Genomic DNA, 22,655 nt, shown 5'->3' on the forward strand with positions numbered 1-22,655 from the left:
AAGAGACACAACTACTTGTATAGGTAGTTTATTTAAGTTTAAACATATTTGACAACGTATTACCTACACAAAAACAAGTAAATAATGGCCAAGACCACAGACCTCACTCTCGCTCGCTCGCTCACTAGCACTCGCAGGCAGAGACCTGCACGGGTCCGATTTTGTCTAGTCTACATCTGACAATTTTGGGTTCAAACACACCCTGCACACCACACATACTTAACAGTGTTAAATTTGAAAAAATACTGTTCGATAGAACTGCTTGGTTTGTTACCACAGTATCTGCGTGCTTCCTCAGAGATGAAGTGTTAAGTTTAAGACATTAAAAAATGTGTTCATGCACATTATACCTCTATGCTGAATATTGTTTAACCTGTTAAGCTGCAACCCCACTTTTGAAAAATCCCAAGAAATGACATACCCAAACTGAAACAGATACAGTTCATGAACCCTTTGTACTAAAAGCACAAGTATGATCTCATTTGAAAGCTGACACCTGGCAGTTTATTGTAATGTAGAATTAATTATTGTCATAATGACAAAAATTGTTATAAATAGCTTCAAAGTTTTGTAAAGTTATTAGAAATTATTTTTTATGAAACATCCTCATGAAAATAAAATTGAAGTTGGCCCTGGAGCAATCTAGAAATGCACTACAGCTAATGCCACATGTCTAAACATTTTATGTTTAAAATCTTAAGATAATAAGTCCAAAACTCTGTATTTAGTGAAATGTTTTTCAAGACCATGTCATGTGACTTTATTTTGATTTGATGCTAAAATGCTACTGATATTTATTGTCATCTTCTTACCATCTATGCAGTATATTGTCTTTATTGTTTTGTGGTGCAAACGTGCCCCATTCAGTCTCAGTCTCCCCCTGCACACATTCACACTTCTCCAGCCTGGTTATGGCTGTAAATATGCATTTCTTTTGTCTGCATTAGTTACTAACGACTGGCTATTCACATGCTATTCATATGTTTTCAGTCACTAATTTCTTTTCTCAAAGTTCACCCTTACATTCTAAACTGTTTTAAATGCATTTCTTGAATAAAGAAACATTTCAGTAAGCATTCAAAAAATAATAAAAATATAACTTCTAGGTGGCAGGTGCACCTAGGGCTAGCTAGCATGTTAGCTTAGCACACCATCAATACACGACAATTTATGAGATTAAAACCATGTTTGTGCTTATAAACTTACTTTATAAAGCAAATCGAGTATTTTAAATAATTTTCTGTGATCTAATTTGGCTTCAGATAAAAAAAATCAGACAGAAAATATACTATTGTATACTGTTCTGCACAATGATAGTCTATATAGATTAGCATTACATTATAAATATAATCTATTATTATGGAAATACCTGGCATGGATTGAAAAACACAGGTAACTCAAATATCATAGCAAACATGTTTATTGTCTTCAAAACGACTGTATCTGCATGTTACAGCCATAGTTACAGCGCGATCTCTTGTTAGCTGTGTGTGTGTGTTCGAGGCTTCCTGGATTGTCACATGATTATGGCACTTCTTCATGTTCTAATACTGTGCACAGGGCGGCGAGGGCGCCCTCAGGCTATTGGTATGAATTGAAAACACATTAACAGAGTATACAAACGCTCATAATGATTACATCGACGCATTTGGGTATAAATTCAATAAATATTATTCCTGTCTATAGAAATCTGATGTAAACCTATGAGAATATATCAATATTTCTCCAAATCTGCACATTTTTAGCTAAAAGCCCGGAAGGACGTTGTTTTGTGTATCGCTGTCATGACGACGGCACGGGAGTTTTTTTTATGAATGAAAGCGGCTGACGCGCATAATTCATATCAAAGGTATCGACTCATTTTTTCATTTCATAACTCCTGACACAAATTAAGAAATAACTGTCGCTATAAGTTTCTCAGAATACAATAGTGGTCAAATTCTGAAACTTGAGTCTTATATCTTTTTAATGATGTATAGTTTGTCAAGGTATAACATTAAATCTGATAGTAACTTTGAACTATTTATTAAAAAAAAACGCTTCAGTGCGCCCGCGCTCTGGCAACGGTTAACAGGTTAATATTTCACATGACCGTTTACCGAAACTAAAAGGGGACCTTTATTATGAAGTCCCCGGAAGAGCGGTTGTTTTGTTTTTGAGCATGAGTTGTGATGGATGGTGTCTGTGGATGAATAAAACGGATAACGTTAATCGATACTGAAGTGTATTTTTTGTATAACATTGGTAGCAGAGGATGGTTAGCAACTATAGAGTACCGCCAACCTTTGATGAAGGAAAACCATATGAAAGTTGGAAGAATGAAGTCGCGATTTGGACCAGAGTTACAGAACTCGAAAAGAAAAAACAGGCGCTTGCTGTGGCTTTGGCGCTGTCGGGAAGAGCGAGAGAAACGGCGATGGAAATACCGGTAGACGATCTGAATAAGGACACTGGCATGAACACTTTACTTACGAAACTCGATGACTTGTTTCTCAAAGAAGAAAAGGACCAAGTTTACGAGGCGTACTCGAGCTTTGACCGGATTATGAAAGATAGCAGTGTTTCCATGACAGACTATATAATTGATTTTGAACAGCGGTACTCGCGGATGCGTAAATATAAGATGGAGCTTCCCGATGCAGTATTAGCATTCAAACTGCTGGACACTGCGTGCTTAGAAGTGAAAGATCGACAGTTAGCGCTGACAGCATGTACAGATTTGGATTTTGCGTCAATGAAGTCAGCACTGAAGAGGATTTTCGGAGGAAAGTCTGCTTCTACAGTGGGGATTAATCAGGAAACAGCATATGTAACAGAACAAAGGCAACAAAGGAGCAAGCCATGGTCGCAAAATGTTCAGCAAAAGACACCACTGCCTGGCACTAACCCTCTGGACAGGTATGGACGCAGATCAAAAATGTGCTGTTTGTCAAAGCACATTCCACTGGGCCAAAGACTGTCCACACAGAGGTGAGCAAGTCAAACTGACTGAAGATTGTAAAACAGATGATATAGAGGAGTGCAACATTACTCTGTATACAAAAGAGTCACCCACTGAAGCAGAAATATTTATGACAGAGTGTTTCGGCTCAGCAATAATAGACACTGCATGCACACGGACTGTGTGTGGACAGGAATGGATAAATAGCTACATTGCTGAACTAAGCCAAAACGAGATAAAAGACCTGAGGAAGACAGAAACTCACAGTCACAGACCCTTTAAGTTTGGTGATGGAAAAGTGGTCTATTCCAACAGAAAGTTTAAAATTCCTGCAAAGATTGGACAAACTAGGTGTCATATTGAAACTGAAGTCGTGCCAGCGAACATTCCACTACTCTTGAGCAAGGCATCCATGAAAAGAGCAGGGACAGTGCTAGATATGGAAAATGACAGTGCGGTGATGTTCAGTCAACCTGTAAAACTTGACTTTACAAGCTCTGGCCATTACTGTGTAAACATTATGGACAATGAAAAGAAAAACATTCAAAGTGATGACTGTGTCTTGGTAGCTGTTGAAGATGTCACTCTTACAGAACAAAAGAATGCGGATGTACAAAGTCAGTGTGACGAGGAAATACTGACAATTTCAGACAAAATGAGCTCAGCAGAAAAACACAACATCCTGATGAAGCTTCACAAACAATTTGGTCATGCTTCTGCTGACAGACTGCAGAGACTTCTTACTAGCTCAGGAAATAAAGATGCAGAATGTAGTGTCATTCTGGAGCAAATTGTGAGTGAATGTGAAACGTGTCAAAGATACAGTAAGACCAAACCAAAGCCTGCTGTTGGCCTACCACTGGCATCTCAGTACAATGAAACTGTTGCAGTAGATCTACATGAACTTGAACCAGGTGTGTGGTATCTCCACATTATTGACCAGTTCACAAGGTTTAGTGCAGGCAGCATACTGACCACTAAGAAGTCCTCTGAAATAGTGAAACACTTTGTCCATGTCTGGATAAGTGTCCATGGTCCACCTCAGAAACTGTTTAGCGACAATGGGGGAGAATTTAATAATGATGAGGTTAGAGACATGGCAGAAAACTTCAATATAGAAATAAAGACAACAGCAGCATACAGCCCGTGGAGCAATGGACTTACAGAGCGACACAACCAAACACTTACAGAGATCATAATGAAAGTGAAGTCAAGGAACGGCTGTGACTGGGACACTGCATTGGACTGGGCTCTTATGGCAAAGAACACCATGCAAAATGTCCATGGCTACAGTCCTCATCAGTTGGTGTTTGGACAGAACCCCAACCTGCCCTCTGTGTTAACCGACAAGCCCCCAGCTTTAGAGGGCACGACGAAAAGTGAGTGGGTGGCAAAACACATCTCTGCTTTACATGCATCAAGAAAGGTGTTCACAGAAGCAGAATGTTCCGAAAGAATACGGAGAGCACTACGTAAACAACTACGTCAGACAGATGAGAAATATGAAATGGGTGACAAAGTGTACTACAAGAGAGTTGACTGTCAAGAGTGGAAAGGACCAGGAGTTGTCATTGGCCAGGATGGTGCAGTGGTGTTTGTCAGACATGGAGGAACCTGCATTAGGGTACACTACCTCAGACTAAGAAAAGTAAACAAAGACAGCGGAGATCAACATGTCATTAGGGATGATGCTGAAATTGACACAAACAATATGCAAAGACAGGAGATGACAGGAGCTGCTGTCAACAACACGGAGGGAACAGAAACTGTAACTGAAATACAGCAGAGTTCAGTGCAAACTGAGGACACAGGGGCATCCACTATGGGGCAGAATGTAGCAGCACAACACACTAGTGACGACATAGTGGCACAAAGTGATACAGAGCAGGGAACTGATGTCCGTTTAAAAACAGGGCAAGTTCTAAAATACAGAGACAGAGACAGTGGGGCTTTGCACACAGCAAAAGTACTAGGGCGTGCAGGCAAAGCTACTGGCAAATACAAAAACTGGTACAACCTTCTGCTCATTGAACCAACTAATGTTGCAGGCAGTAAAGATTCAGTTGACGTATCATGTTTAGACCGTCTTCAAATGGAACCCGCTGTTACTGATGTTAGTGCCACAAACGTCAGTGAGGATGTATTGGTAACAAAAGATCTATCCTTTGACCTAGCCAAACAAGAAGAGATGAAGAGTTGGAGAGATAACAGTGTGTTTGAGGAAGTTCAGGATGAGGGACAAAAGTGCATCTCTACCAGATGGGTGTGCACTCTCAAGGAAACACTAACTGGACTAGTACCGAAAGCACGATTGGTGGCCAGAGGTTTTGAGGAGTTAAATGTGTTGGAGCTACAAAAGGATTCTCCCACATGTGCTTCTGAGTCTCTTCGACTACTGGTGGCAGTTATTTGTCAAAAACAGTGGACACTTCATTCCATGGATATAAAATCTGCATTTCTGCAGGGAATAGAACTGTCACGTGACATCTACATCAGGCCTCCCCCTGAGGCTATCTGTGAGGGAACATTATGGAAACTCAAAAAGTGTGTATATGGTCTGGCAGATGCTTCATTGTACTGGTACAATAGAGTAAAAGACATAGTGCTGAAAGCAGGAGGAAAAATGTCCCAGGTCGATCCAGCTGTTTTTTTATTGGCTAGATCAGGACTGCACTGTAACTGGGGTGCTTGCCTGTCATGTGGATGACTTCATATGGGGGGGCACACAAAGTTTCTCCACAACCGTAATACCACATCTAAGATCTGTTTTCCAAGTTGGATGTGAGGAACATGATCATTTCTGTTATGTGGGAATAGATTTTGTGACTGTTGACAGAAAAGTACAAATACACCAGGAAAACTACATTCAACACATGCAACACATTCATATGGATCCTTCACGAGCTGTGGAACAAGACTCACCTCTCTGTGAGGAGGAAAAGGATCAGCTCAGGTCCAAAATAGGCCAAATTCTCTGGGTGGCAAGGCAGAGCAGGCCAGATGTCATATTTGATGCTAGCAATTTGACATCCAACATAAAAAATGCAACTGTGCAGACAATCCATGAAGCAAACCGGATAGTGTGCAAACTTAAGTCCAAGAAGGTAATTCTAAACTTCCAACACTTGAGCAGAGACAGTGCTCTTAAAATGGTCGTGTTCAGCGATGCTTCGTTTGGAAATCTTTCAGATGGAGGCACCCAAGGAGGGCACCTGATTCTTTTAATGGGAGAAAATGGAAAATTCTCACCCCTTTCTTGGCAATCAAAGAGAGTCAAGAGGATTGTGCGGAGCACACTTGCTGGTGAAACATTGGCAATGTCTGATGGAATTGACAATTCTATTTTTCTGTCCATACTGTTCTCAGAACTAACTACTGGTGATGCTGAACATGCTCCACCAATAATCTGTGTCACTGACAATCATTCGCTTGCTGATGCAATTAAGTCCACAAAGTCAGTCTCTGAGAAAAGACTCCGCCTGGAGATAAGTAGTATCAAAGAACTTGTCCAAACACAGAGAGTTGAGCGAGTACTGTGGTACAACACAAAAGAACAACTTGCAGACTGCCTTACCAAAAAGGGGGCATCAACTTGTCAGTTACTCAAGGCACTGAGTGAAGGACAATGGAAACTGAATTAAAACAAAGTCTGTCTTTGAGTTATACTCGAGAGCTTGTTGAAATATACTAGGTCGTATTTTTGTTCAAGGATGTTGTTGTTCAGTATGGCCTGTTACTATGTTAAATTGAAAGTTATTTATTATGTTATAATTTTTTTTTTTTTTTTAAAGAGTGGGAGTTTAAGTTTAAGACATTAAAAAATGTGTTCATGCACATTATACCTCTATGCTGAATATTGTTTAATATTTCACATGACTGTTTACCGAAACTAAAAGGGGACCTTTATTATGAAGTCCCCGGAAGAGCGGTTGTTTTGTTTTTGAGCACGAGTTGTGATGGATGGTGTCTGTGGATGAATAAAACGGATAACGTTAATCGATACTGAAGTGTATTTTTTGATTAACAGAAGTTCCACATTTGTGGCTATCCAACACGAAAATGCAGCAAAGCCTTTCACAATATTTTCTTCAGATAACTCCAAATTTCTCCCACACACTGGACTTGATTTTTGATGACGTATTGTCGACAACTTTACAATCTCCACTAGCTATTCTTTTCTTCAACTCCTCAGCATCCATCTCGACGACTGCAAGCAGATCGCGCGCGCGGTTATGATGAATTTTTAAAAGTGAAAGTAGCCTAGGTAACGTTATAGATCCTGGGAGGGCGTGGCGCGTGGGTACAAATAAACTGATGTGGATTTTAAATTATTTTATCAACTTGAAATACAGGCATATTTGTGTAGATGTGTTCCTAAAAATATGCATATATTTTTACAAATATGCATATATTTTTAAAAATATGCATATATTTTTAAAAATATGCATATATTTTTACGTTTGCATGTGATTGTTTTAAACCCATGTTTAGACCCGTGTTTCCTCCGTGTCCGACCCGACACAGTTGGATATTTTTCACCCGTTTGAGCAAAATTTGCGGGTCACCCGTCGGGTACCCGAACCCGTGCAGGACTCTGCTCGCAGGTACTCTTTCTCTCTCTCGCCCTCACCCTCACGCTCTCTGCGCATAACGGTTTAAATGAACAACAACAATAAACAAATGTTGAGTGCTGATCAAGAGTTTTGTGCAAGCAATTTAAGGTCGCGACTCTTGTCCCAAATATAGCAGGCTTCATTCAGTGATTGAAACAAATATTATTAACATTAATTGAAGTTTTACAGTATATAGAGCCGACATTGAACGCTCTTAAAGCAGACAGCCGCGCCTCTGCTACCGCGGGCGTGCTTTTCCACATTCGAAATTCACATTCGAATATTAATTTTCACCTTCGAAATTCGTTTTTTTTAAACTATTCGAATATATATTCGAATTTAGAATATTCGTTGACAGCCCTGAACTATATACGAAAAGACATAACTTTTGATTAATTTGGCCTATTGTCACAAGCCCTTTCTCTTGACATTCTTTGAGTCATGCAGAGTACAGTGTTACCAATTTTGCCATGGTTGGTAATAATGCCTTCCTTTGCCATTTTGAATTTTAATGAAAATCGTCTCTTTTTGAAAACTGTAATGCACAAGGAATATCGTGTATACAGGGATCTTCTTTTAAATGAGGATCTTCGTATATAAATGACCATCTTATTTCAACTATTAAACAAGGTGATTGCCAATATTATAAATCGAGATCAAATTGGATTTATAAAAGGGAGGTATTATGGTGATAGCATAAACAGAATATTAAGTGAACATAAGTGGCTTCAAGGGCCCTGTTGTGGAAATTCTTAATACGTATACAACGTTATACAACCTACTTAATCTGACTTCTTCACCACAGACAATTTAAACAACTTGCAGTTGTTAAAATAATAACTACAGTATCTTGAGGTAATTACCTGAATACTTACAATACAATACAATAATTCCCTGAAGTAAGGTGACGGCGTCCCGTCAAGAAGCTACTATCACTACCTCAATCACACATAGATGTTCTGTTGTTGTCTTTTGAGCGTAGAATATTTAGTACTTCTATCACTATCTCAATCACACATAGATGATCTGTTGTTGTCTTTTGAGCGTAGAATATTTAGTACTTCTATCACTATCTCAATCACACATAGATGTTCTGTTGTTGTCTTTTGAGCGTAGAATATTTAGTACTTCTATCACTATCTCAATCACACATAGATGTTCTGTTGTTGTCTTTTGAGCGTAGAATATTTAGTACTTCTATCACTATCTCAATCACACATAGATGTTCTATTGTTGTCTTTTGAGCGTAGAATATTTAGTACTTCTATCACTATCTCAATCACACATAGATGTTCTGTTGTTGTCTTTTGAGCGTAGAATATTTAGTACTTCTATCACTATCTCAATCACACATAGATGTTCTATTGTTGTCTTTTGAGCGTAGAATATTTAGTACTTCTATCACTACCTCAATCACTCATAGATGTTCTATTGCTGTCTTTTGAGCGCAGAATATTTAGTACTTCTATCACTACCTCAATCACACGTAGATGTTCTGTTGTTGTCTTTTGAGCATAGAATCTGTTTCTCAGCTGACACAAGTTTTATTCACGGCCGGGAGATCACTGGCCACAACAACCAAGTGAGTCTCCTGAATAGAAAGATACATGTACTGTACATTTAAATCATACAGTTGAGTAAAAATCAATGTCACTCAAGTCTTCTTCACTGTGATTTGTTCTGGTGATTGGTTTGTACTGATCTAAGCTAATCATATGACTCTTAGTTCTACTGTGTTAAGCACTTTTTGGTTAAGTATATATGGCCTTTGACCTGAGCATCCTTAGTCTGCATTATATTTCTCTGTACATTTAATGTTGAAAATACCCATTATAAAAAATATTTCTATCACAGCTCACAGATGTTGCCTGTAGGTATCCCCAAAAGTACATTCGTCAAATTAGAGAAATGTATTTTGGGCAGGGTAGAGGCCAAGAATTAAGTACGAAACCCTACAGCTTATGAAGACTGATGGAGGAGTCTTCCAAATTTCAAGTGTTTTTACTGACAGCTGAAACCAATTGACCAAGACCGGTCAATAAACACTAGCTAAACATAGAGAAAAGGCTCTGTCAACCTTACTTCCCTTTGTAGAGACCCATTGTGACAATATTGTAATAGGTAAATGGACGAGAGTTACTTTAAAAATATGTAATAAAGTACAGTCATCATTAAAATTGTATCTCCTCTTTATCCTGTGGAAGTACAATAAACAAATCTCTACCCTCTAAATTAGATTTTAAAAAGTGTTAATATTACAGACTCATTCTAGTCTACTTTGGATAGATTGTGTGGCACAATTATGTAACCATACTCGCATCCAGAGATGGGCACTCGAGTTAGTGGCTCATAATTTTAATGGTCTTGACTCGGACTCGACCTGAAATGACAAAAACGTCAATAACAACAATTATTAAGGAAAATGTATTTTTGATCTGTATGCAGTGCTTAAAGTGGGCCGTTGCTCACCGGTACGCAGTATCAGAAATTCGGCGCTATGCAGCGGCTCAATGTACCGGAACACAGGGGAATCATTCTTGCTTACCAGCAGCTCTCATAAACAGCCCACACTCTTTTGTCTTCTGCTCGGGAGAGATTGAAACTGAACCTACAGATTCACTCTCTCTGACATGGACATCCACGCTGCAGTTCCAAGAGGTCCAGTCTCTATATTTCCTTCCCAGCAGAGGTCCAGACTATATGTTTTTGGAATCGTTATATACATTTTCATCTGGGCAACAGTAATACTTTGTAAAAGAAAAAAATCCTAAAGTCAAAACGGTCATCAAAGTTGAGGATATTGGGTCTCAAGAGCCAAAGAAGTGGTGTTATATAAAAACACATAAAAAAAATTATATTTCATCAGTTGAGCCCAATTGGATATGAATATTAAAAGGTTAAATGAGACATTTTATCAGGCTATTATTATTTTTACATTTAGATAACTATGAATGGCAGAACAGCGAACAACTTCACTGAAAATAATACTATGATAAATCATAGAGGAAACTACACACCATAATAAGGACCAATAGATTTAAAGCTTTTGGATTAGCTCATTTGTGTGACTTCAGTTATTAGCGTGTCTTGTGGAATGTACGTATCTGTTGTGTGAGAGAACTTATTCGGATAGTAAAAAAAAACTAAATGCATTTTTTTTTTTTTTTGTGATCCATCCTAATTTTTTAAATGATAAATATCTCAAAAGTGTGTAAAATTATGGGTTGCACAACTAAAAGAGAAAAGAGGAACATAAGCTGCTTTTAAACAGAAACTTGTTTTCCTCATTTGCTGAGTTCAACAACGGTTAAAGTGTCATGTAAACCTTTTCTAATGACAAGATATGGCCAGATGGTATATACAGTAGAATACTTGTTAAAATATTTTATTTTTATTGATTATGAAATAGCTGTGAAAAACTGAGATTATTCCCTATTTTCTATATACTCTACTACTTTTTTAGTGTTATTAGGGTTCAAAGCTGAAAGATTTGTTTTCCCCCATTTTGATTTTCCTGAGGAAAAAAAACTTGCCTACCTACCAAAAAAAAGTATTCTGAACATCTGCCCATTATTAAATTGGGTATTACCATACCAATACTACAGTGGTTTTCAATCCTGGTTCTGGGGACCCACTGCTACTTCCAGAGGGATTTCCTAGAGAGCAGTCCCATTTAGAGACTAGAAATATCTCAAGCTTTCTTTGATGTAGTGTTCAGATGTAATATGAATATACAAGGTCTTGACACATATAGCAATCAGTTTACACATTATATTTGCAACCTTTTCAGTTTGACGGCCAAAATAAAGTGGCTGGATTAGCAGTACAGCAAATTAAAAATGGATCTCAACTGAACTCAACAGATGCTTCCATTGTAGACAGCTCTGGTAATTATTACAGTAGGGGTAGATAATCAATTTAATAAAACTTTTTTAACATGGTTTTTCTAAAACTCTTTTTGGACTGCAGTCTTGTAGATTGAGACCCCTGATTTGTACTGATATGATTTGTGTGTGTGTTCAGGGTTTAAGGAAAAGCAGTGCGTGTGGACGTGTTAAGAAGACCGTTGTGCCTCGTTCCCTGCCCAACATGGTACAACTGGAGAAATACATTGTCTCAGAGGATTCCATCTTTCTTTTACTGGAGTATGCTGAGGGTGTGTATTGTTTTCACTGCATTTTTACTTTTTACTAAATGCCTAAGTGTGTAAACAGGATGTTGACTAGCACTTCCTCTTTGTCTCATCAGGTGGTAAACTGTGGACTCATATCTGCAAGTATATGCATGGCAGCAGTCCCGACGAAAGCTTCAACATACCTTTCATCCAGAAAGCTCACTCTATAGTTATACATTCAGCCCTAAACCCTGTGCCCACTGGTTCCAGCAGTGTGGATTCCCGGGTCCTAAGCTTTGGAGAGCGTCCTTTAGGAGCCCGACTGCCAGACTCGGGAGCCACCTCGGAGGAGGAGTGCACCAACAGCTACCTGACACTGTGCAACGAGTACGAGCAGGAGAAGCTGGAGCCAGAGGAAGACCCCTGCACACAGAAACATGCATGTTCAGCGTTAAACACCGATAGCCTGTGCTCTCCGGTTTCAATGCAGGAGCTGTGCTTCTTCACTGAGGAGGATCAACTGGCTGGCTTTATGGATCAATGCACATCTGACCATCTGAACCCATCACCGCCCAAGGAGCTCTTCTACAGTAAGGGTGAAGACGTCTGCAAGCCACTGTTTTTACCCTCAGATGCCGATATAGAGGCCACAGAGGAGCCACTGGAGAAGCTACAGGAAGAGTCGGATCTCTGGAGGTCTGACGGTGATCAGTGCTCAAATGAGTTGGCGGTAATTTCCTTTAAAGAGGCTGTATCAGAGGATGCGAATGTCAGCTGTGCTGTTGAGGGACAACCGCCTGATCTTTTGGTCAATCTGCCGGCACTCGAAGGAGGCACAGGAGATGTGTTAGAGGAAGTGCTTGTCCCTGAAGGCAACGCTTTCCCTGTTGTAGACAAAACCTCTCCCACATTTGGCAGGCCAGATGTTCTACAGAGAGGAGAGAACGCAGAGTTTGACCCGTCTGTTGATGTGGCTACGCTTCCACTTCCACAGAAACCATCAAAAACAGCAGACTTATTAACTCCGTCTTCCCCCAAGCTCTCGGTTATGCTGGGCGCAGCTGTTCCCAGAACTCAGAAGAGCTTGGTTGAACATGAAGACGTGGGATTAGGATCAGAGGGCACTTCAGGAGAGCTGGAGGTAGAGAAAGTGTCAAAGTTGTTTCAAGAGTTGGATAGGTTGGCTGCTGTTTCATTAGACACACGTATCCCAGAGGCGATGGTGAGGAGCTGGGCTGTTGACATGGTTGTGGCTCTGGATGCGCTGCATCAGGAGGGAGTCATCTGTCGAGACCTGAACCCCAGCAACATACTGCTAAATGACACAGGTGAATCACTTACTCACTGCATACTGTTGAAATGTGCTTCATTACACTATTCAAGACCCAAAGTTTTTTTACTTTATGTCGGCTTTTGAGAATAGTATCTGCGCATTAGTTCCACCCTCTACCGAAGGAACCGGCAGAGGCATCTGCTTTTTCTCAAAGGCTGAATATTTACAAACTCAGTTATTTTGAGCACTGTGATTCAAGTGACTACACACTAGAGTTTACATTGCTTCAGAATACGTTGCACATCCATTGATATAAAAAGAGTGAAACTATCAAATGCTCGAGGCCGTGTTCAAATGTAGGCAAGTGAAAATATATCTGTGCTAAACTTCATCCTTCAATGCCTGTGAACTCCCTCTGTCTGCGGTTGATGGTAAAAATTGTTTGAATGAAGTAAATTAATGGAGTAAATTAGGCAGTCATTAATTGAGAAATCAAATTTCCCCCTTTCTTTCATCAGGGTCATTGTACTATTAAAACGATTAGAGATGCACCGATACTACATTTCTCTGCCGATAACCATTGACAATTATTCAGAGTGACCTCTGCCGATTCAGATAGTTTGAAAAATCTTTCCCAACTAATGCTGTAAACATGAGACAACGCTTTTTATCAGGACACACTTTTAAGGACTTATTTATGGATCCAGATTTTTTTTAAACAATTTTTAACAAGTACATTTTAAAGAATATTTTATAGAATTATACTAATTTTGTACATGTACTTTTATTTTATTTATTTATTTATTTATTTTATTTATTTTTTTGCCTAAGTTTGTTTTCATTATTTTGTACTTATAATATTATGTTGTTAAATGTTTAATATGTATCTGCCATGTAATAGCTGGTGATGGCAATAAACTTAAATACTACTACTATGCTATAAATTATACAGGAAACCCTCTCATTTGGCACATTACTATAATATTAGAGGTTGAAATTAAGAGCTATTTATTCAACTGCTATGTGTTTTTAGATATAATAATTAGAGCCCGACCGATATAGGATTTTTAAGGCCGATACCGATACAAATATTTGGTGATTTAAAAATCCGATATTCCGATATATCGGCCGATATATGTATTTTTAAAAAATCCAGAAACGCGTAACAAAACATGAACAGTTCTGATAAATATAATATATAAAAATACAAACTTAAGATATGAAAACAACCTTTGAAAAAAAAAAAAAAAAATCAACTATTATTATTAATATTGACAGTAATAATTAAAAAAAATCAATGATGATGATTATTATCATCATCATTTCTATTATTATTAAACAAGACAAAGGTCATTCCGTGTGTGTGTGTGGTCATGGGTTCAAAGCAAGAACTGATAAGATTGTAAATGTGTACCTTGAAATGCAATGTAAGTCGCTTTTGATAAAAGCGTCTGTCAAATGTCCGTTTGCATTTTGATTATTTCGAGAACCGTTCTTCCAATCGACTTCACAAGGGAGTGTAGTGTCGCATTTGGTGCAATAGCCTATAGATGGACACGCGAGACGCCACACGTTCAGAATTAATAAACTTTTAGTAAACTACAGAACAGCGCGAGCGGGAAGCAGCGCGTATTTTTTTCGGCGTCCATGTTAATCAATGAGTGCATTCACACCGGGAGCAGGAGCAGCGCGTGAGCTTCCAGCAGGAGCGTCGCGTGAACAGCAGTGCAGCGGGGGTTTCGGCGCCGAGTCTATTTTTGCTGCGCCGCTTACACTGAATTAAAGTGACAATGCATTGATCATGGCCAAAATACACAGCAGTTTTATCCAAAAAGTGCATTGATGATATCTATTGTGTTTTAAACAGTCAATCAAATGACCAACAGCAATAAAAAATAAAAAAAAATGTCCCAAAACAAACTTGTTGCCCGAATAATAAAAACAAAGATGAACCAAAAGTTAAATGAAATTATTAATAAAATAAGTCTTTTCTCTTAAATGTATTTGAAAACGAAATAAAGCAATGCCAACTTATCCATTATGCTCCGAGAACGGACACTGCAGTGATATAAAACGCACACGTCTGTTAAATTAAGCAATACTTTTAAGGTAGTCTAATATTTTTCTGACTAACAAATTACTGACACAGTAAAGGGTAGATTTAAATAAAGGAAAACGAAATTTAAATAAAGAAAAAATGAAATTTAAATAAAGAAAAAATGAAATTTAAATAAAGAAAAAAGAAATTTAAATAAAGAAAAAACGAAATTTAAATAAAGAAAAACGAAATTTAAATAAAGAAAAACGAAATTAAGTTAAATTAAAAACAAGATTAATTTAGATTGATAATAAGGGGTAAAAAGGCTAATACATTTTGTTTCTACTATTATTCTATTTTCCACAATGTCAAAGCAACGCAGCTTAACCCAAAACACAAGCTCAGGCATGCACTTCGGTCCATACAAACTCCGCTGTTCTGCGCTCTAGCCTTTCCGCGTGGCTCGAGCCGCATTTTAGACGCGTGTCTCACACAGGCAGTGTGCAAACTCCAACCTGTTAACATGGGAGCCGAAATAAAAACGCACATGCCACGCAGCCAGTGTGTCGCCGGCCTTATTCAAGCGCGAATAAGAAAAGTTTCGCGGGGGATCCCAGGTGTGCAAAAAAAAAAAAAAAGAAAACGAATATTCAAATGTCAAATTTTCAAATCGAATACCAACCCACCGAACGAATATTCGAATATTTGGGTCCAGCCCTAGCTGCTTTTATTTTATTTTTTAAATATTCATTTATCGGCCATTATAAATGCCGATACCGATAGTTTGGAAAATGCCTAATATCGGCCGATAATATCGGCCCGCCTCTAATAATAATTACACTCAAATAAAAACTGAAATAGTGTGACTATTATCTCAGTGTATCTCAGTTGCACATAAGGTAGTTTTCATAAACACTTATATTCATAGCAGGCTTATTCAAGCATACAGTATCATTATATAATTAACAGTAAGTAAGCTCCTCTCTAGTGCTTTTTTTTATATAGCTAACTAACAAAATGTGAACATTGGATAACTTTTCTGAGGTAAATGCAATGTTATGGGACATTGTTCACAAGCTGTTTTATTGGCGTCTTTCCTCGTTTGAAACTCAATGTACCATTTGATGTTTATGCATGATTTTGAATGCTATAAGTTGTATTAAAGTGGAAGAAAATAAAAAAGTGCTCTGCCACTTGAACTGAGGTGCTACAGCGATACGTCACATTTGAGAGTGTCAAATGTGATTTATTGTTTGAATTTTTATGATAAAATGGACAGTATTTTAAAGCTGAGACTTTGTTTCATGTCAGAAGTGATTCAATACACAACGAAAGCTAACATGTTGTCATCTACTATTTAAATGTATTTTTATTATATTGGTTTGTCCCCCCTTTATCTTAAAAGAAGAAATGTTGTAAAAATCTAGTTTAAAATGCATGTGCCAAGTTCTCTATTCAAGGTCACGTATTTGTCATTTTCGTTTCATATATATATATATGCATCAAATTTGAATGGGAAATTTTAATTTCAAAATATCAATTTGGCTGGCATTGCATTTTGTTCCAATTAACATAAAAATTACTTTTACAACGTTTTGAGGAATTCCATTGAGATTTAGGGGTGCCACCTAACACATGAACTTTGGCGAAATTTCGAAAAATGTGCACTTTTTAGTCTAATTGCCAAAAGGTTGACCTGGAAATGTTGAGTACAGTGAACTTTTATACAGTAACATGTTGTATAGGGTTATCAAAGTAAAAGTTGTTTTTTTGCCCTTTGGGCAACTTGGGCATTTCTCAGAATTCAACTTTCAAGATTCTCCATTCATTTGTCCTATAGACAAAATGAATAGAGGTCAATGGGACATGTTCACGTGGCCTTACCCTGTTAATTTACTGTAACAACTGCAATGCTACTCTCAATACACATGAGACATCTACAGTGGGGAGAACAAGTATTTGATACACTGCTGATTTTTCAGGTTTTCCCACTTACAAAGCATGTAAAAGTCTGTAATTTTGATCATAGGTACTCTTCAATTGTGAGTGACGGAATCTAAAACAAAAATCCAGAAAATCACATTGTATGATTTTTAAGTAATTAATTTGCATTTTATTGCATGACATAAGTATTTGATACATCAGAAAAGCAGAACTTAATTTTTGGTACAGAAACCTTTGTTTGCAATTAGAGAGATCATACGTTTCCTGTAGTTCTTGACCAGGTTTGCACACACTGCAGCAGGGATTTTGGCCCACTCCTCCATACAGACCTTCTCCAGATCCTTCAGGTTTCAGGGCTGTCGCTGGGCAATACGGACTTTCAGCTCCCTCCAAAGATTTTGTATTGGGTTCAGGTCTGGAGACTGGCTAGGGCACTCCAGGACCTTGAGATGCTTCTTACAGAGCCACTCCTTAGTTGCCCTGGCTGTGTGTTTCGGGTCATTGTCATGCTGGAAGACCCAGCCACGACCCATCTTCAATGCTCTTACTGAGGGAAGGAGGTTGTTGGCCAAGATCTCGCGATACATGGCCCCATCCATCCTCCCCTCAATATGGTGCAGTCGTCCTGTCCCCTTTGCAGAAAAGCATCCCCAAAGAATGATGTTTCCACCTCCATGCTTCACGGTTGGGATGGTGCTCTTGGGGTTGTACTCATCCTTCTTCCTCCAAACACAGCGAGTGGAGTTTAGACCAAAAAGCTCTATTTTTGTCTTATCAGACCACATGACCTTCTCCCATTCCTCTTCTGGATCATCCAGATGGTCATTGGCAAACTTCAGACGGGCCTGGACATGCGCTGGCTTGAGCAGGGGAACCTTGCGTGCGCTGCAGGATTTTAATCCATGACGGTGTAGTGTGTTACTAATGGTTTTCTTTGAGACTGTGGTCCCAGCTCTCTTCAGGTCATTGACCAGGTCCTGCCGTGTAGTTCTGGGCTGATCCCTCACCTTCCTCATGATCATTGATGCCCCACGAGGTGAGATCTTGCATGGTGCCCCAGACCGAGGGAGATTGACCGTCATCTTGAACTTCTTCCATTTTCTACCAACTCCCATGCCTCTGTGACATTCAGAATGGAAGATATCCCTCTTTGGATTTTGGTTGCTAAGGTGCTCTATTTGGTTGCTAGGGAGTGGCTTGGCAGCTGCCAATCATAAAACTACAAAGGCTGCTTGTCAGTATGAATGATATAAACCAACTCCCATGCCTCTGTGACATACAGAATGGAAGATATCCCTCTTTGGATTTTGGTTGCTAATGTGTTCGACAATGGTTGCTAGGGAGGGGCTAGGAAGTGTTGAGGTGATTCATGATTGGCTGTTTGCTGGCCCAAGTCAAATGAGACCACCCCCATGTTTCTATGACAATTCAGTCCGGAGATATCCCTTTGATATCTTTCAATGGAAGTCTATGGGACTTGTTGCTAAGGTGCTCTAAATGGTTGCTAGGGCGTGGCTTGATAGCTTTACAATGATCCTGAGAGACTGATTGGTCGTCTGAGTAAAATGAGCCCGCCCCCCTTGTATCTATGACACTGTGATGCAGAGCTATGTTCAATACAAAATCCCTATGCAATTTACCATAGTAGGAAAAGCATGTGTGTTTCACAGGACGTTCCTTCCCCATAGTAAGTCAATGGGGCAACTTTGGGACGCTCCTGCCCCCCATGGGTGCAACTTTTACCCCATTGTGAGGTATGTTCCTACAGAGCCTGTCAGCCTCTTCAAATGTGGCAAATCACATGTTTCTGCGAAATCCTCGCTCAGAGCTACGAGCGCTCAAAGTTCGTCGCAATGTTAAGTCAATGGGACTTTTTCGGCCCGTTTTTCGCCCCTGGGGCGAACACCGTACCCCCGATCGCTTATAAAAGTCATAGCACACCTCTCATTAATGAGCCGGTCGATTTGACACCTCATTCATGGGTCTGAGACAAACGGTGCGGGGCGAGTTACGCGCCAAACTTTGTCCAGAATAATAAGAATAACTAGAATGTACATTTCCTGAAGAAAATGTGAAGTGGTGCTTGCAGTGGCAAAACTCGCCACTCGGTTGCTAGAGTGTGGTACATGACTGCATACAAGCCAACAAACATGTCTGTACGATGTTCTGGTTCTGAGATATGGCTTAGTCATGTTGTTCAGGTGGTTGCTAGGGTGTTGCTAGGGTGTTCTGTGTGGTTGCTAGGGCTTTGCTAGGTGGTTGCTAGGGTGTTCTGGGTGGTTGCTATGGTGTTGCTAGGCGGTTGCTAGGGTAATCTGAGTGGTTGCTAGGGCGTTGCTAGGCGGTTGCTAGGGTATTCTGTGTGGTTGCTAGGGCGTTGCTTGGCAGTTGCTAGGGTGTTCTGAGTGGTTGCTAAGGTTTTGCTATGCGGTTGCTAGGGTATTCTGTGTGGTTGCTAGGGCGTTGCTAGGCAGTTGCTAAGGTGTTCTGAGTGGTTGTTAAGGTGTTGCTAGGCGGTTGCTAGGGTATTTTGGGTGGTTGCTAGGGCGTTGCTGGGCAGTTGCTAGGGTATTTTGGGTGGTTGCTAGGCAGTTGCTAGGGTATTTTGGGGGTTGCTATGGCGTTGCTAGGCAGTTGCTAGGGTATTCTGGATGGTTGCTAGGGTGTTGCTATGGTGTTGCTAGGCGGTTGCTAAGGTGTTCTGGGTGGTTGCTAGGCGGTTGCTAGGGCGTTGCTAGGTGGTTGCTAGGGTGTTGTGGGTGGTTGCTATGGTTTTTCTAGGCAGTTGCTATGGTATTCTGGGTGGATGCTAGGGCGTTGCTAGGCAGTTGCTAGGGTGTTCTGGGTGGTTGCTCTGGTATTTTTGGTGGTTACTAGAGCGTTTCTAGAGGTTGCTAGGGTGTTCAGGGTGGTTGCTAAGGTATGTTTGGTAGTTGCTATGGTGTTACAAGGTGGTTGGTAGTTGTCAAAGATGGTTACTATGGAGTTTTTATAGAGTTCTTAAAATCTTTAATAAAGAGTGCCTTCATTTGGCCGAATATGCACAAGCATGGAGCAATATCACAAGGCTACGAGTGTGATATTGCTTTAAAAAAAAAAAAGACATTTTTTTATTTATTATTTATTGGTTTAGGGTGATTGCTAGGGAGCTCTTAGTGGTTGCTAGGGTGCTGAAACTGGTTGCTAGGGTGTGGCTATGAAGATTTTAGGCCATTACTTATTGGTTGCTTGATAATATAAATGCTCTGAGGGAGAGAGAGAGGGAGAGATGCAGGGGTGTCAGGCCCTTTGGAGTCTGTGTGTGTGAAAACGGCAGTTGGGATTCAAATATTTTTAGAACTCCCAATGTAAAGTCAATGGGACTTTTTTGGCCGCTTTTTCGTCCGCTGTGCGAACATCGTACACCCGATCGCTTAAAAGTCATAGCACACCTCTCCTCAATGAGCCGGTCGATTTGACACCTCACTCAGGAGCCTGTGACAAATGGTGCGGGGAGCATTACGCGCCAAACTTTGTCCAGAATAATAATAATAACTAGAATGTACATTTCCTGAAGAAAATGTGAAATGGTGCTTGCAGTGGCAAAACTCGCCACTCGGTTGCTAGAGTGTGGTACATGATTGCATACGAGCCAACAAACATGTCTGTACGATGTTCTGCTGCTGAGATATGGCTTATTTGTGTTGTTCAGGTGGTTGCTAGGGTGTTCTGGGTGGTTGCTAGGCAGTTGCTAGGGTATTCTGGGTGGTTGCTAGGGTGTTGCTAGGCAGTTGCTAGGGTATTCTGGGTGGTTGCTAGGGCATTGCTAGGCAGTTGCTAGGGTATTCTGGGTGGTTGCTAGGCGGTTGATAGGGTTTTCTGGGTGGTTGCTAGGGTGTTCTGGGTGGTTGCTAGGCAGTTGCTAGGTGTTCTGGGTGGATGCTAGGGCGTTGTTAGGCAGTTGCTAGAGTGTTCTGGGTGGTTGCTAGGCAGTTGCTAGGTGTTCTGGGTGGTTGCTAGGCAGTTGCTAGGGTGTTCTGGGTGGTTGCTAGGGCGTTGCTAGGCGGTTGCTAGGGTGTTCTGGGTAGTTGCTATGGTGTTGCTAGGCGGTTGCTAGGGTATTCTAGGTGGTTGCTAGGGCGTTGCTAGGCAGTTGCTAGGGTGTTCTGGTGGTTGCTAGGCGGTTGCTAGGGTATTCTGGGTGGTGGCTAGGGTGTTGCTAGGCAGTTGCTAGGGTGTTCTGGGTGGTTGCTAGGGCGTTGCTAGGGTATTCTGGGTGGTTGCTAGGGCGTTGCTAGGCAGTTGCTAGGGTGTGCTGGGTGGTTGCTAGGGTATTCTGGGTGGTTGCTAGGGCGTTGCTAGGCAGTTGCTAGGGTATTCTGGGTGGTTGCTAGGCGGTTGCTAGGGTGTTCTGGTGGTTGCTAGGCGGTTGCTAGGGTATTCTGGGTGGTTGCTAGGGTGTTGCTAGGCAGTTGCTAGGGTATTCAGGGTGGTTGCTAGGGCATTGCTAGGCAGTTGCTAGGGTATTCTGGGTGGTTGCTAGGCGGTTGCTAGGGTGTTCTGGGTGGTTGCTAGGGCGTTGCTAGGGTGTTCTGGGTGGTTGCTATGGTGTTGCTAGGCGGTTGCTAGGGTATTCTGGGTGGTTGCTAGGGCGTTGCTAGGCGGTTGCTAGGGTGTTCTGGGTAGTTGCTATGGTGTTGCTAGGCGGTTGCTAGGGTATTCTAGGTGGTTGCTAGGGCATTGCTAGGCAGTTGCTAGGGTGTTCTGGTGGTTGCTAGGGTATTCTGGGTGGTTGCTAGGGCGTTGCTAGGCAGTTGCTAGGGTATTCTGGGTGGTTGCTAGGCGGTTGCTAGGGTATTCTTGGTGGTTGCTAGGGCGTTACTAGGCAGTTGCTAGGCTGTTCTGTGTGGTTGCTATGGTGTTGCTTGGTGGTTGCTATGGTGTTGCTAGGCGGTTGCTAGGGTATTCTAGGTGGTTGCTAGGCAGTTGCTAGGGAGTTCTGGTGGTTGCTAGGCGGTTGCTAGGGTATTCTGGGTGGTTGCTAGGGTGTTGCTAGGCAGTTGCTAGGGTATTCTGGGTGGTTGCTAGGGCGTTGCTAGGCAGTTGCTAGGGTGTGCTGGGTGGTTGCTAGGGTATTCTGGGTGGTTGCTAGGGCGTTGCTAGGCAGTTGCTAGGGTATTCTGGGTGGTTGCTAGGCGGTTGCTAGGGTATTCTTGGTGGGTGCTAGGGCGTTACTAGGATGTTGCTAGGGTGTTCTGGTTGGTTGCTATGGTGTTGCTAGGCGGTTGCTAGGGTATTTTGGGTGGTTTCTAGGGCGTTGCTAGGCAGTTGCTTGGGTGTTCTGGGTGGTTGCTAGGCGGTTGCTAGGGTATTCTGGGTGGTTGCTAGGGCGTTGCTAGGCAGTTGCTAGGGTGTCCTGGGTGGTTGCTAGGCGGTTGCTAGGGTGTTCTGGGTGGTTGCTAGGGTGTTCTGGGTGTTTGCTATGGTGTTGCTAGGCGGTTGCTAGGGTATTCTGGGTGGTTGCTATGGCGTTGCTAGGCAGTTGCTAGGGTGTTCAGTGTGGTTGCTATGGTGTTGCTAGGTGGTTGGTAGGGTATTTTGGGTGGTTGCTAGGCAGTTGCTAGGGTGTTCAGGGCGGTTGCTAAGGTGTTACTAAGTTGTTGGTAGTTGTCACAGATGATTACTATTGGAGTTCTTAGCATTTTCTTGGCATGATTTAGCACTTACCTAATCGCTATTAGCATGTAGCTATT

At 40.9% G+C, this 22,655-nt stretch overlaps 1 protein-coding gene and 1 long non-coding RNA gene across 3 annotated transcripts in view; both read left to right on the forward strand.

Moving 5' to 3' along the window:
- The window catches only part of LOC307154205, a 252,368-nt gene that overhangs the window by 136,139 nt on the left and 93,574 nt on the right, over positions 1-22,655 (forward strand). The gene's annotated exons all lie outside the window — the stretch shown is intronic.
- Positions 1-22,655, forward strand: part of rps6kc1 (ribosomal protein S6 kinase polypeptide 1) — a 214,947-nt gene that overhangs the window by 113,190 nt on the left and 79,102 nt on the right. For both annotated transcript variants that reach the window (XM_079898971.1, XM_079898972.1), the window contains exons 10-11: positions 11,578-11,710; positions 11,803-12,996. In XM_079898971.1, coding sequence (XP_079755097.1) covers positions 11,578-11,710; positions 11,803-12,996 — 1,327 coding nt within the window. The remainder of the gene's footprint in view (positions 1-11,577; positions 11,711-11,802; positions 12,997-22,655) is intronic.

Source organism: Squalius cephalus (assembly GCF_949319135.1).
Source record: "Squalius cephalus genome assembly, contig: scaffold_37, whole genome shotgun sequence".
NCBI lineage: Eukaryota > Metazoa > Chordata > Actinopteri > Cypriniformes > Leuciscidae > Squalius > Squalius cephalus.